Consider the following 16,006-nt stretch of genomic DNA (forward strand, 5'->3'; position numbering starts at 1 on the left):
TGGGGGCAGTACGGCGAGAGACCGTGAGTGGTGCATCGGGGAGGGGAGTAGCGCGGCAAGGGACGGTTGAGCGAGAGGGAGCGAGGGAGCGTGAGGGGAAGGGAAAGACCGTTTCAGTGGGAAGCAGCCGCAGTCGTCGACGCGGTGGTGGGGATGAAAATTAGTTACGGCATCTACCAAGACCTAAAAGGAACTCCGTGCGCGGCGCGGCCAGGCCACTTCGTGCAATGTTACGCGTTAAGGTACCCCCGTGCGTCGTTGGCAGTGCCCGGTTTCGAAGCTCATCGTCGTCGTCGTTCCCGTTCCTGTGCTCGTGCCCGTGCTCGACGTGACGGTGTGATCGTCACGTTGCGGAACAGTTCGGTGCGTGAGAGTAACACACACACACACGCACACACATTATGGCTCATGGCGTGAGCGAGGTGCTTGGTGAGGGAAGCTCGGTGAAAATGGTGCATCCGAAACAACAGCAACAGCAAACGGTGCATCAACATCAACAGCAACAAGGGAGCACTGCGAGAAAATCCGTGGGTGTGATGGGTAGCAGACGCATATTCGCGCCGGCCTTCAAGCTCAAGGTTCTCGATTCGTACAGAAACGACATCGATTGCCGTGGTAATCAGCGAGCGACAGCGAGGAAGTACGGTATTCATCGGCGTCAGATACAAAAGTGGTTACAGTGCGAGGATAATTTGAGAAACAGTTGTGCGGAGACTGGTAGTAACGTAGTGGTTTCGACGACGGTGATCTCTGCTCCGGGTGGTGGTGTTTCCAAGTCGGACGGTACCGTGACGGAAGCCACGGGGCCCGCCGTGACTCCAGCAGCGCCGGCCTTGAACCTCAGCCTCGCCAGACTGCACGGCGACGAGCTGGCTACACAGCAAGGGCCCCCACCTCTTCTTCCTCATCCTCCTCACGGTGGTTCACCCTCTTCGCCCCAATATGCTTCAAAATCCGGTACAACGCCGCCTGTTTTGCCTATTTTACCCGTTCGACTCGGTTACCAAGAGTATTCCGTCAATCCAGAACAGCAGCAGCAGCAGCATCATGTACGTAGAGAAGCAGAGGATCGAGTACAGGTAACGGCTGACGTTCACAGTTACTCCGAGTCGCGCGTCGACCAGGACTCCAATAATTACTACGTTTTAAATTCGAACGAGCAGCGGGACGTGGAGAATTGTGCGTCGTTCGACGCGAGAAACGAGGCGAAGGTGTACCAAACGTTAACGGCGTATCATAGAGTACCTGCACGTCCGGAGAATTATCGATATTGCAACAACGAGAACGAAATGATGTCGTTACATCGACATCGTTCACCGGCCAGTAGCAGCAGTCATCATCGATCTCAGCAGAATTACGGGGACGTGGATTCCTCGATGGACGGGAAACCGTCGTATGGAATGCTGCTAGCGCCGTCGATGATAAAGACGGAACGAGCGAGCCCAGACTCGGCGGCGACGCCAGGGCCGTGCGAGTCGGCGAGTTCACCCGGCGTCACGAGGCTCCCGCTCTCGCCAGTCTCGCATCCAACCAACGGTGGTTCCAGCTCTAGTAGCCCCAGCTCCATCGCGTCCGTTCACTTCGATTCCCCGCGGGCCTCCGCGAGCCCGTGCCTGCACGTGCACGCACACGCACACGCGTCACCGACGCCAGATTCCGAGAAACCGATCCCCCATCGGCCGCAGAGAGAGTCGAAGGAAACGGCCACGGCCCATATCGGAGAGAAGGGAACGACGGAGGACACTACGGAGGAGGTAGAGATTGCTAGGGCGGTGGTCAAGGAAGAAATTCACCTGGAGCAGGACGAGAATGGCGAGGAAGGAAGGGAAGCGTCGTCGGTTGCATCCTCGTACGTCGATTATCAACGACCACAGGCTGCTACTACCGCCTCGACGCTCGACGATTCTCGTCCCGTAAGCCCTGTACACGATCACGAAGGATACTCTTTACCGTCCAGCCCACGAGGACCAACCAGCTCTGGTAGATCCACCACCAGCTGTTCCGACAGCGAGATGGATCCCCTGGACTGCTCCGCCGGTAGCCAGAATTCCTCCAACGAACTCGCCCGTCGACGATCCTTCTCTCTGAGATTCAAATTGGATGTTCTAGACGCGTTTCATCGAGACATCGGCGTGGCGGGGAATCAACGCGCCACCGCTAGGAAATTCGGTATAAATCGCCGGCAAGTGCAGAAATGGCTAGGTCAAGAGACGGAACTGAGGGGCGAGATCGCTCTTCGTGGAAACTCGAGGCAACGGCTCGGGCCCATCCAGGATGCCGCTTCCGGTGACTCACCGGTAGATCTGAGGACGTCGAACTACGTTAGCGGCTTATCGCAAGATCGAATCGAAGCTGAGTACGATCGCTCGCCTCCGCCTCTTTACTGTTGCGACGTCGGTTCCTCCTCCTCCTCCTCCTCGCAGCATCTTCCATACTACCAGCATCCAGCCGTGGTAGACGCATCCTCCGAGGGCGAGCCACTGGTTTCTTGCAATCTTTCCTGCTGCATGGACAGCCACGCCGTGACACCGGCCGCCTCCTGCTACCAGGAGGCCTCCTTAAGAGGATCGTGCTACTCGGATTCGCAGACCAGGCTGTACTGTTATTCCCCGCGAGAGTATTCTTCGGAAATTACCTCGATTCAAGAACAATCCGAGGAACTGTCCTCGCCGTTCAAGAGGCAGCACTGTACTTTGTCCTGCTGCTACGAAACTGTCCCGTCGCCGAAGAGACTCTGTCTAGAAGCCGATGATTCGATCATGACGAATTCCTGCCAAGAAGTGCCTCCTCAGGAAACGCCGCTTTGTCTGGTGAAGCCAAAGAGGCCCGTGGACGCGTCTCCGTCCAGAACGGAGCCGGTGACGAGCACCGTGCCGACACCACCGGCGTCGAACCCACCTCTGCCCCCGGGACCAACCTCGAAGAAGGACGCCATCCTGTTCAAACCGTACTTGGACAATCCTGTGAGCAAACCCTCGAAGGAGCACACGATCCAGAGGGGTTTGTCACCTGTTAGCAGCCAGAACGTCGTGAACAACAACAACAACTGCCAAAGTATCTGCAATCTGAACGAAGGCAGAGGCCACGACTACGCTCTCGAGCTTAGCTTAAGACTGCCGGTATCCTGGAGGACTCATCCGAGTCCTTACACCGAGTTCCCGCAGGTCAGGAGCGCGTTCGTTAGGTATCCAGCGAGTCCTCATTACAGTTAATCGAAAAATACTTGTGAGATCCTCGATATACGGCGTAAAAGAGGAGGAGAGCGATGCTTTCTTTCTTTTCCTTCTTTTTTTTTCTTTTACATACATATATACGAAATTCGTCGATTAGTAGTTACCTTTCGGATCGATACCTTTGTCAATCTCTCAACTGGCACATTTTTTCAATCACACAAGTGCGATTACAGATTTTTTCTCTTTCTCTCTTCGCTCGAGAAAAAGGAGAAAAATTCTCGTTCGCCGATACAGCAGGTTAAGTGACGCCGTAGCTAGCAATATAACATTGACCCGTGGGTACTGTTTCGAAGCGAAGGATCACGCGGAAAGGATTCCCCGTGGAAGGATCGATCGGTACGTGATCTACGACACGTCGTGTGCGCCACGTAAGCGTTTATCGTTTCCCCAGATCGTCGGTGTCGCGTTATACATCACGATAAAGTCTTAATCGGCCATTGGACAAGCCGCGTCGTGGAAGGAGATTATACATGGTCGCGTCCTCGGTCGACATCTTCCAACTTCTTCAAACCTAACCTGCCCCCCTCCCCCTGCCTCTCAAATAATTCACCGTCGAGAGATAGACACACACGGAGAACACTTCTTTTTTCTTCGCGTCGTTTTATCGCCGAGATTAGCGCGTTCGCTGGCTATCGGCTAGGCCGTTTAGAGGTCGAGTGTATTTGCTATAATTACGGAATTATGTCAGCCTCTGGATGATACCGAACGCGAAGAAAACTCTCGCGAGGCATGGTTTCTCGCAGTTGCGTAATCGTGTGACGACACCGCCTTTATTTTTCAGCCAATTGGAGAACGCGTTAGATTGGTATTGACGATAAATCGAAACGATAACCGCCGATTACTGCACTTTTATTTCTATTTTTTTTCCCCTTTCTTTCTTTCTTAGTATAGTCTTTGGATTTCCGTTGACTCGTCAACGGTCATGGAGGTTTCCACGAAGCATCGTAACTCTTCTCGTTACGCGTGACACGTCGGGGATCGTTTAATTGCTCAAAGAATTTCTTCCATGCGCGCACCGGTGCGCAAGTATTACGACAGGGTTTCGTCTCCGTTTTTTCTTCTTTCTCTCTCCTCTTCTTCTCCCCTTCGCGACGAGTTTCTCCGGCGATTCTCTCTTCGACCTTCCGTGTTCTTCTTTCCCTCCTTCTCGATTGATAGCCTGTAAATATGTAAATATGACCAGAGGAATTGACCGATCCACGTTTCACGTGGGAGGATCGAATTTTATTTAGACCGGAGATTTTTATCGGTGGAACGTTGCAATTTTTCACGCGATTTCATTGGATCCTCTCGCCGGTGAAATTCCTGGGTATTTTTGTACCGAGTTTGCGAACCCGAGGAGGAGGGAACGAAAGGGGCGAAGAGTTTGTTCGCGTTGAAATCCATCGTGACCGCTTCCGCTCGAGGCCACCACCCCGTGCCTTTTCTTCTGGCTGATCCTGGAGCAAAGTTTATAGGTCTAACGTATAGAAGGAATGTAAAACTTACACGTAGAGGTTTAATCGTATACAGAATTATATTTTGTACAAACTTGTGTCTTAAGAAGCGGGGGGAAGAGAAATGTTAACGAGCGAACCGTTTCGTCTGCGGAAGAATCCTCTAGAATTTATACGAATCCTTTCTTTTTTATCGATATTAATCACGTGAATCTTGACAATCGAACAACGTACAATCACGAAACGATTCGTTTATTAATTAGTTTCGATAGAGTTTAAAGTAAAGGGTGATCGTATATAAGGGGAGAATTTTCAAAAGACACACGCTCTGAAGAAAAATAACAAAAAACCCGCGTGCCTTACACGATTATACATATATAATATAAATATTAGAACCACACACACACACACACACACACAGAGAGGAACGTGACGTTTATCATCGAGTGTTTAGAGATATACAAGTGAATTCGCGATTCGAATTTAGGCTAGCTCGGACCACGAGATGTTCTTAATTATTCTTATAAATTATTCGCGCGACGATAATATGTACATCGTTGAAATATCGTATCCCGGTTGGTTCGTTCCGATTCTCGAGCCGATAACGCGCTACCTTTTTCTCTTTTTTTATCGTCGAACGACCTTCGAGCGATAGCCAACGAAGAAAGTTTTCGAATCAGCGAGGAAAAAAACACGGAAATTCCCTCCGTTCCGTTACGGTTGCTCGTAATCGATCGTTATCTCCTTCGATCGATCATGAAGAGATAGTTCGGTGAACAGTTCGATCTACGAGTTGAAAAAAAATAGAAAAAAGAACCTATCTAACGTTCGATGAGAAAGTAGAAGTTTGCTAGCCGGATGGGAAACTGAAAATAGCGTTCCACGAAATGTTCTGCGATCCGACAATTGAGCGTACCGCGGCAAAGAAGGGCAATTTTGTAAATTACAATCGCAGACGGAGGCAGTTACGTCAATGTTTCAATATTCAGGCCCAATCGAGTTCGTTTCATACCGTGACTAATCTCACGCGTTGCGACAGTCGCGTATTATCGGAATGATGCACTTGCCTCTCCGCGTGGATCATAGTGTTGCCGGTCAACGATATTTACCTGTGCGCCACCATCTTGGTTCTCGCGTTCTTCCGTTGGCGATTCATACAAATTTCACGAAGGTACATCGACGAATTTTTTCATTTTTTTTTTTTTAAAGAAACACTTTCGAGCAGATTTGCTCGTGGAACAACGTCGGTCTTTTGAGAATCGGAAATTACGAAGATGGGATAAGGAAAGCGTGTTTAGCCTTGTCCGTGTTCATCGATAGGGTCAAGGTGGCAATGTACAATAAAATACAGCGTAATCGTAAGCCATAATGAATTACATAATGCCATAACAACGTTTTACATAATAAACGTAGCGTCGAACCGACTGAGTAAAGAGAGAGAGAGAGAGAGTGCGGGTGGGAGAGTGAGCGAGGAACGTGTTCGATAGCGCGAGAAATAAATGCGTGGCTGCGTGCGTGTGTCTACTACCGCGCGCGTTTCGAACGCGCGTCCGCGTGTGTTCCGTGTGCACAGCCCACAAGAGTCTATTAAACGAGGCATAAAGCATTGTATAAGCAATATTTTTTAAGTGCATCAAACTGTGTGAACGGAGGGTAAAGGGGGAGAGAGAGAGAGAGAGAGAGAGTTCACGAGGTGAGGAGAAAAAGTTTCGTGGGCGAGCCTCCACGTTTTAAAGTCCGTACACACGTGTAGGCAGAGTGGGGAGAGAGAGAGAGAGAGAGAGAGAGAGAGAGAGAGAAATGTATACACAGAACCATACACAGAGAGAAAAATAATTGTGTTGTTGTAAGCATAATGCTCGTGTATCGTATATGTACAAAGAAATTTATATATATAAAGCGTTGAAAGAGATAGCTTTATAGAGATCGCTCGTGCCTTATAGTTTCGCTAAACGCGAGGTGGAATCAAGGACCAAAGTGTCTCGCGTCCTTTAGAATAACACGAGGCACGTAGATTTTTACGTCCTCCGTGTGACGGCGAAGAGAAGCGTTTCCCCGCGAGGCTCTTGACAAGGATAACGCGAGAAGAGAACACCGGTGACTCGTCCAACCGTGTAGTAATAATCAGTATTCAGAATTTATTCGTTTTATTTATTGGTCGTGATTTCGACCACGTTAAAATGAAGAGAAAAAAATAAAAAAAAAGAACCATAATTTTATTTCTGTTTTTTTCTTCTTTTCTATCGAATAAATAAGATCAATTGAAGATACTGCGTACAATTAAAGAGACGTCTTTTCTTATTTTTTTTCTCTTTCTCTCCTCTCTCACCTTTCCTTTTATGTACTTTCCCGCTTGTCCACCGTATACACCATCACCTCCAATCATTCTAATCGGTTAGTATTTAACTCGCGTTCGACCATGAACCATTCGAACGATAGATGGGAAACTGCGACGATTGGACGTGCGCACTCGTTCCCAAGGGTCGATCGAAAGAATCGCGCGGTTCCTTCGTCGCGAGCAGCCCAAAGTGTGATACATTGTACATGACAGATGTGACCATATCCGTTTATTATGATTCACCGAGAGCGACGTAAAGTGTGAGAGGAAGGGACTGAATCAATCTGGAGAGAAAGGGAGAGAGAGAATGATTGAGAGTGATCTTAATGTACGGTGAGACAGGCATCGTTTACGTGTCGTTCTTTTTGTACGCTCGAAGAAACAAGGATGATTGCATTAGATGTTGTATTATATATACACATACATACACACTCACACACACACACACACGCGTAGATTATGAGAATTTGAGAGAAAATATAAGAGACTATTTTAAAAGAAGTACATCTTATTTCTAACCTAACTTTTAACTTTCTTATTTCTAACCTAGCTATCGCGATTATATACTCATTCCTTCAATTCTAATCTTCGATGCACCGTATTATTCTCTTTATTAACGATATGCTGCCAATAATGCACGTCGCGAAATGTAATGTACGATTTGATTGCAAAGTTTTTTTATCCTCTGAATTAAAATATGCATGCACTTTTTCTTTCTCTATCAACCGGATAATTATAACCACCTGTGATTGCATGATTGAGAAAATATACGTTTGATTATATGCATTTCCCTGAGGCGCGTGCACGCGTGACGAAGCAAACGTCTCGTAGATAAGAAGAAAACTGATAATTTGAGGAAAGTTGACACAGGCGAACAAAGATACACGCGCCGAGTTACAGGTCGAAATCAGGGGAACGGCGCTGTCTTTCATCCCGATCTCGTTTCATCGGAATATATATTTATTACGGAACCAAAGTGATAGCTTTAACTGGCATGAAAGCGTAATTATAGATATAGAGAGGCAAATAGCAGAGAATTTTCTACGTACAATTGTAACTTGTATGCTTTATCGAATCTATATAATTTTCCCATTGTCGGTATATAGATTTATCGTATTCCCTCGTTCTTCTTTCTAACGGTAACAACAGGAATAAAGTTTTCGATACTTCGAGAAATATCTACTAACTTCTATGTACAATGTTCTACGAACGTGTTCTGCTTTTACAATAATTGAAAGTTTGTAAAAAGCAGAAATCTCAAATCCGTATCACTCTCTCTATTGTTTCAATAACCATTTTTTTTTGTAACGAAGATTTTAATCTTATCTGATGAAATGTTCCACGCGTTGACAAACTCTTCGACTTCAAGTTACAGTAAATTTAACTTAAAATCTTGTGCAACTGACCAAACACTTAAATGTTGCATGCTACGTACATATTTAGAATTTTTTCTACTGTACCGACGTCCTAACCTATGTTGCTAAAATAAGTGAATTTTTGCGGTCGCTTGAATAATTCCGTAGCATATGAACAAGGACTGAAGTCATATATACCGGAGATAAGCCAACTCATTGTGACTTGTGCACTGAAAGCAGTCACGTCGGATGCACACTCATACTATGCTGCTGGCTGCAATCGATGCATTGTTTCCGTTATCGTGGTTGATTGGTAGTATCCGCGGATCGACGATCGCACACGTACTCGATAAACTTTCTAAGCACGCAACCGTACGCCTGCAATTGCCTGTTCTTCGACTATGCACTTCTGTGTCGATAAATGACGTAAAGGTTCTTTCACGTTTTCCAGTTTCTTCTTCCCTCTTCTTCCTTTTTTTTTTTTGTCTGAATTGTTAAACGTTCGTTCATTCTTGAGACTCCAGTGGGTTTTCATTAAGCAACGACTGCATTTTTAATTCGTATTCACCGTTAAAGCGTAGGAAGGCGTAGAGTAATAGGAACAAAATGAATTGTAATATTTTTCCGTTGAATGTTTCTTTGAACTTACGTTCAAACAGAAGAATGTGGTGCGTACAGCTGCACACGTGCGTGTGACGCAACATATTCTTATGTATCTCCAGAGCATACGGCTGCAACTGTATAATTCAATCTGAATAAGCGATAATTGAATTGGAATGGTGATTAACTTTATGCAATGGGTTTAAAATGAAGTCTGTTTTAACGAACACGTTTGAAAATTAGTTCATTTTTCTGCAGGTTTACGAAAACTCTTGAAGTCGTCATATATTACAGGTACTCGCGTTATCGACCGTGGCTACGCAGTTACACACTGATTTATCGATACTTTCCTGCAATTGCTTTGAAAGATTATTGAATATCTTATCGTCCTGGTTGCAGACCATATTGCACTGTCCTGAAACGTAATTAATTTAATATTTAACGCAATTGTAATTGTAAATCGGTAAGATATTAAATCTGCGTCGACTTTGTTTGCAGCTGTTAACATTCTATTGAATACTTTGTACTCCGATTAAAAAATTAACGACGTTTATCGAAAGTTCCCTATATTAAATCGCAATAACAACGCTGTTCGTTTTTATTGAGGCCACCGCATGCGCGCAAAGCAGACCTTGAATCAAAGTATGACTGATGCAACGCTTCAATCAACGCCAATAAATGTCACCGACTGGTGCAATGCAATTAGGAAGGGTGCAGTGGCACATACAAACAAAAATTCACATTAAAATCACATGTTCACTGCAGTCGTATATACGTAAATACGTTTGTGAATAAATCCTTTTTGAATTATTAAAATCTCGTTCACGTATACCAAGTTAATTCCCCTGCAGTAAGTTTTATGACCGTGCAGCGCTATATCTCTTGCTAAATCGTTTCGTATTCAGGAGTAATAAACTACCTAGCCTGCAACGCGAAAAAATTCACGACAGAATTCCTCGCGTCTGGCGTTCTCAACCGGAAATTCGAAAGGGATACCAAAAAGTTCCTGGCTTCATTCCAATAGACGAATAACGTGTCTCATGTTTGCGAGTTAAAGATCACATCGTGGCGACAAAGTCTCGAGTTTCGTTGATTATTCTTGCGGTGTACTTCTTATCCATCCGCCGATACCATCGGACAGTGGTTACAAATTACAGGTGATTTCAAAAACCACCAGACTAAATCATATTTTATCCAACGATCTTTCCATTCGGCAAAGTTGTTTGAAAGAACTGAACATCGTGGTTCACTTATCCGTATATCGTATTAATAAATAATACATGACAACGTGTTCTTGAACTTGATTATAGTTAAAGAGAAGTTATCCGCGAGACGTGTTCGTTGAAGAGGAAAATGCAGCAACGTTAGAATAATAATTCAAAGTGTTGGAAATTCCTGAAGAATCACTTTCGCGAAAAGTACTACCGTCCGTAATAACAGGTAAATTGCAAAGTGTATTTTTTAATGTGATATAACGGGAGGAGAACAACAAAGAAAGTTAATATTGCGCGGTAAAAGTGAGAAGAAGGAACAAAGCAGGGATTATTAATTCTGAAAACAGTTGGAAGACACTGTTTACTGCGTTGTGAAAGTCCAGCCAGAGTTTATTTTTACCCTAGACTAGACGAACGTGTGCCTTCTCTCCAGTCGTTTCTCCTCCACGTTTCCCCCTCGAAGCACATGTTTTTTTTTCACTGTCTTTTGTTTCACTCTGTTTTGGTCGACATCGTCGTTCCAAGACTGAGAACGTTAATCTTCCTTGGTTGATGCTTTTACCGGTTCATTGGGTAGCGGAATTTTTACGGCGATCGAAGGTCGTTTAATCACGGTTTACGATCAGATGGACGTCATTCTCATTCGTAAACTGATACGTGTTACAGGTTCTGCAGCTAGAGTACGCAGAAAGAATAGTTGTAAATGACGGAGCGTTATGAATCGCCAGAAGTGAAGATCGCATTGACTAACGACGAGATTCGCAAGAGATACCAAGATACGTCCTTAATCATATTTAAAGTAATTATCTTTTTTAACACTAAAACATTTCTACCAGTAAAAAGTAGTACTCCTTCAACACAATCAAATATAGAAATGACAATTTATTGATCTTATTTTCAAGAACACCTGGTATATGGCAATGTACATTCCTTCGAGTCACAATTATTTTAATGGCTGGTAAATCTCTATGTTACAGGAGCAACAGAGTAAGAAGGAAGTTGTCAACTATTTAACTTTTGGAACGAGTCGTAGAACCATGGAGTATAGCAACTACGGTAACCAACCCGTTATTGTACGAAGACCCACTGGGTCTTTGGCAACTAATAACACCGGAGATGCATCCTCGCAGATATTACGGATATATCGAAAGCCTCGAGAAAGTTGTGTAATAAATTAATCTATGGCTTAATCGCTGTTCTCAATTGTAAATTAAATGACAGTATCTTTTAAACGTATCGTTATTTTATCGTTTGGTATATTCAATAATTTACATCCTTTTCAAGTTTTTCGTTTCTTTTCCATCAGAATATTCACATTAATATTATAACATCAATTACAATTTTTAATTGGTACGTTTATATACATAAATGATTCTTTAAATATTTATTGTGGTCCGATGTCGATCCGACCTTAGCATACGTCTATTATTGCGATTACGATAAAAATTGTATACGTTCGTGCGTTACTAGAATACAAGCAACAGTAATAGCATCACGTTTAATCGTTATTTTCTTCGAGAAAAATTAGGACGACGCTTACGACTTCGTATAAAATAAATATGCGGTAAGGGACGCAGAGAATAAAAAGATCCGCGACACGGGAATCTGAATTAGAGCGCCAGCAATATGGCAAGAGAAAACATCATTGAACTCACGGTTTATGGAATTCTCATTGATAATTAATCAACTGGCAGTTTCAATGTGGGTTATGATGTAACAATTAAATGCAGAAAATTGTCAGGGTAACTCAAATGTTCTGACATCCACTGAAGAGGTGTTTCCATGGGTGGTGTAATACCATGGGTAAGCACTGTAACTGTAGAAAACACATATGTACATATATATTTAATGATGTAAATGTAATATTGTAAAAAGTATGGGTGTAAAGTGAAATATCTACCACTTTCATCATCTGGGAATACTTCATTCAATAAATGCCTCAACGTTTTCCTTTGACCTTCCTCATTCACAGGTTTTACAAGTTTCTGTACATATTTGTCTTCGCTTGTATAACAGCGAAATGGTATGTATTTAAAACCCTCTTCAATATTATTAGCTTCCATAAGTTTTCGATTCACAGACCAGAATTGATCAAATTTATCATTAAGTAAACCAGACCACAACTGATTGTGATCTTTCTTTTGCATACTAGATACAACCTGACCTCTGTGCTTCAGCATATCTGCTTCCTTTATACAGGATAGAAAATATGATTCTACTACTTCTCTAGAATTACAATTCAATGAAATTAAGCATCTTGCTGCACAGAGGAATGAAATTAGATGCTGGTATACCTACTTGTTTTGACAATGCATCAACACATTATCTGGGAACCTATCAAAGTGAACAATGATATTCCACGGTAACTGAACATCATTGGAATAAATATCCAAAAGTACACCGATTGGATAATGCCATTTTAGCGGGATACCATTAAACTCTAACCACATTTCATGCTCTTGTTTACTATCACTTTGTACGTGTCTTATAAAATGTTTTCGCACCTGATTAAAGAAACACGCGGTCGAAGATAATTATAAATGATACAATTATTTGCGTTACGTAGTATTTAACTCGTTTTATTTACCTTATCGGTGCAGAGTGGAAAGTAACTTAACCTAGGTACCATAAGATAAAACGGATCAGGTCCTTGCAATTCACATATTTCCTCGGAATCAAGCGTAAAACAAACGGGAATTTTACCATCCCAAATTTCCCGCAACACTTCCCTGTCATTCGCCATTATTCATACGATGGCAGATGACGGCTATTCTAATTCATTCGGGCTTTCAATAACAATCAAGTATCCTGTAATAAGAGGTTATGTCACAGACGAGCTGCAGAATAGACCTATCACTCAATGTAAATTTTTGTCCCCGATGCGGGGGCTCTAGAGTCTCCTTACCATTTTCGTGCCGCTTTCAACGTTACCGATTCAGCACGGAAAAAGATTACAACATTAGTAGTGGTTAGAATTAAAACTAAATGTAAATACGAAATTAAAAATAAAATATAAAATTATTAAAGTTTCTGTTTTATTTGCAAGTGCTTTGATCGAAGAATAATTAATGTTTCTCGTTAAATAGCAATTTAGATTTGCTTAAATTATAAATGGAGGGTTTCAGGCCACCACAGGAATCAAGGAAAGGCTTCGATATCCGGAAAAATGAATAAATGCAGTTATTTAAGAAAAAATGAATTATTTATTGTAAGATAAGTGTACAAAATGTATTTTACAAAAGGTTACAATATACCAGTGTTACATTACAGCATTTTACCGTCTATTTATTTCTCCTTTACACACCAAATCCATTTCCTTTTGCGAAACAGTCATTATTTAAATAAGATTCCATTAAAAAACTAAGTAAACCAAGTCCGGATATCGTTAGGAACGCGTAAAAATCGCGAAATTCGAGCGAAGAACTTAGAGATTTCTGCGGAAATAGCTTAGGGACTCCGAAAAATTTAGAATATCTGAGAAATGATTGACTTACACTACTGGCCAGCTCGCGGAAAAATCTCGAGCGTCCGAGAAATGGTTGACTTGCACTACTGGCTCGAACAAATTTCGATGTCTGACTTATGGTTGACTCGCAGGATAGTTCAGAAATTTCAAAAATTAGACGAAAATCAGTGAGTCAATCATAAGTCAGACGTCGAAACTCGTTGTCTGATAAATGGTTGACTTTGCTACTAACAAATTTCGATGTCTGACTTATGGTTGACCCACAGGATAGTTGAAAATTTTTAAATTTTCCGAGTTTTCTGCAAGTCAACCATAAGTCAGACATTGAAATTTGTTAGTAGCAAAGTCAACCATTTATCAGACAACGAGTTTCGACGTCTGACTTATGATTGACTCACTGATTTTCGTCTAATTTTTGAAATTTCTGAACTATCCTGCGAGTCAACCATAAGTCAGACATCGAAATTTGTTCGAGCCAGTAGTGCAAGTCAACCATTTCTCGGACGCTCGAGATTTTTCCGCGAGCTGGCCAGTAGTGTAAGTCAATCATTTCTCAGATATTCTAAATTTTTCGGAGTCCCTAAGCTATTTCCGCAGAAATCTCTAAGTTCTTCGCTCGAATTTCGCGATTTTTACGCGTTCCTAACGATATCCGGACTTGGTTTACTTAGTTTTTTAATGGAATCTTATTTACTGCATTTATTCATTTTTCCGGATATCGAAGCCTTTCCTTGATTCCTGTGGTGGCCTGAAACCCTCCATTTATAATTTAAGCAAATCTAAATTGCTATTTAACGAGAAACATTAATTATTCTTCGATCAAAGCACTTGCAAATAAAACAGAAACTTTAATAAACCGATACGTTAATAAATTAATAAATAAGGCTGCTTTTCCGCTTTGAATTTCGGACTTGGAGAATTTTGGCATGTCTAAGAAGTGATTGACCTACACCACTGGCTAACTCGCGGAAAAATCTCGAGCGTCTGAGAAATGGTTGGCTTGCACTACTGGCTCGAACAAATTTCGATGTCTGACTTATGGTTGACTCGCAGGATAGTTCAGAAATTTCAAAAATTAGACGAAAATCAGTGAGTCAATCATAAGTCAGACGTCGAAACTCGTTGTCTGATAAATGGTTGACTTTGCTACTAACAAATTTCGATGTCTGACTTATGGTTGACCCACAGGATAGTTGAAAATTTTTAAATTTTCCGAGTTTTCTGCAAGTCAACCATAAGTCAGACATTGAAATTTGTTAGTAGCAAAGTCAACCATTTATCAGACAACGAGTTTCGACGTCTGACTTATGATTGACTCACTGATTTTCGTCTAATTTTTGAAATTTCTGAACTATCCTGCGAGTCAACCATAAGTCAGACATCGAAATTTGTTCGAGCCAGTAGTGCAAGTCAACCATTTCTCGGACGCTCGAGATTTTTCCGCGAGCTGGCCAGTAGTGTAAGTCAATCATTTCTCAGATATTCTAAATTTTTCGGAGTCCCTAAGCTATTTCCGCAGAAATCTCTAAGTTCTTCGCTCGAATTTCGCGATTTTTACGCGTTCCTAACGATATCCGGACTTGGTTTACTTAGTTTTTTAATGGAATCTTATTTAAATAATGACTGTTTCGCAAAAGGAAATGGATTTGGTGTGTAAAGGAGAAATAAATAGACGGTAAAATGCTGTAATGTAACACTGGTATATTGTAACCTTTTGTAAAATACATTTTGTACACTTATCTTACAATAAATAATTCATTTTTTCTTAAATAACTGCATTTATTCATTTTTCCGGATATCGAAGCCTTTCCTTGATTCCTGTGGTGGCCTGAAACCCTCCATTTATAATTTAAGCAAATCTAAATTGCTATTTAACGAGAAACATTAATTATTCTTCGATCAAAGCACTTGCAAATAAAACAGAAACTTTAATAAACCGATACGTTAATAAATTAATAAATAAGGCTGCTTTTCCGCTTTGAATTTCGGACTTGGAGAATTTTGGCATGTCTAAGAAGTGATTGACCTACACCACTGGCTAACTCGCGGAAAAATCTCGAGCGTCTGAGAAATGGTTGGCTTGCACTACTGGCTCGAACAAATTTCGATGTCTGACTTATGGTTGACTCGCAGGATAGTTCAGAAATTTCAAAAATTAGACGAAAATCAGTGAGTCAATCATAAGTCAGACGTCGAAACTCGTTGTCTGATAAATGGTTGACTTTGCTACTAACAAATTTCAATGTCTGACTTATGGTTGACTTGCAGAAAACTCGGAAAATTTAAAAATTTTCAACTATCCTGTGGGTCAACCATAAGTCAGACATCGAAATTTGTTAGTAGCAAAGTCAACCATTTATCAGA

The 16,006-nt window shown here is 42.3% G+C and overlaps 3 protein-coding genes across 4 annotated transcripts in view; 2 read left to right on the top strand and 1 right to left on the bottom strand.

The window, feature by feature from the left end:
- The window catches only part of LOC108571880, a 15,741-nt gene extending 4,387 nt beyond the window's left edge, over nucleotides 1–11,354 (top strand). The window contains exons 1-4 of one of the 2 annotated variants that reach the window (XM_017934040.1): nucleotides 10,046–10,119; nucleotides 10,273–10,402; nucleotides 10,843–10,975; nucleotides 11,154–11,354. In XM_017934040.1, the coding sequence (XP_017789529.1) occupies nucleotides 10,880–10,975; nucleotides 11,154–11,354 (297 nt within the window). In that variant the 5' untranslated portion in view covers nucleotides 10,046–10,119; nucleotides 10,273–10,402; nucleotides 10,843–10,879. Of the gene's footprint in view, nucleotides 1–10,045; nucleotides 10,120–10,272; nucleotides 10,403–10,842; nucleotides 10,976–11,153 lie in introns of those variants that run through there. The other variant, XM_017934041.1, reaches the window with a different exon arrangement.
- LOC108571879 lies at nucleotides 204–3,212 on the top strand. Its single transcript, XM_017934039.1, has one exon. It carries the CDS (start codon nucleotides 402–404, stop codon nucleotides 3,210–3,212), a length of 2,811 nt encoding a protein of 936 aa, XP_017789528.1. The 5' UTR covers nucleotides 204–401.
- A 468-nt stretch (nucleotides 11,355–11,822) lies between the features above and the next one.
- On the bottom strand, nucleotides 11,823–12,928 carry LOC108571791 (autophagy protein 5). Its single transcript, XM_017933930.1, has 4 exons — nucleotides 12,764–12,928; nucleotides 12,475–12,680; nucleotides 12,077–12,402; nucleotides 11,823–11,992 (listed from the first exon to the last, which is right to left on the bottom strand). Exons 1-4 carry the CDS (start codon nucleotides 12,917–12,919, stop codon nucleotides 11,883–11,885), a joined length of 798 nt encoding a protein of 265 aa, XP_017789419.1. The 5' UTR covers nucleotides 12,920–12,928; the 3' UTR covers nucleotides 11,823–11,882.
- Nucleotides 12,929–16,006: the final 3,078 nt, after the last annotated feature.

The sequence above is a fragment of the Habropoda laboriosa genome, unplaced genomic scaffold, assembly GCF_001263275.1.
Source record: "Habropoda laboriosa isolate 0110345459 unplaced genomic scaffold, ASM126327v1 scaffold99, whole genome shotgun sequence".
Lineage (NCBI taxonomy): Eukaryota > Metazoa > Arthropoda > Insecta > Hymenoptera > Apidae > Habropoda > Habropoda laboriosa.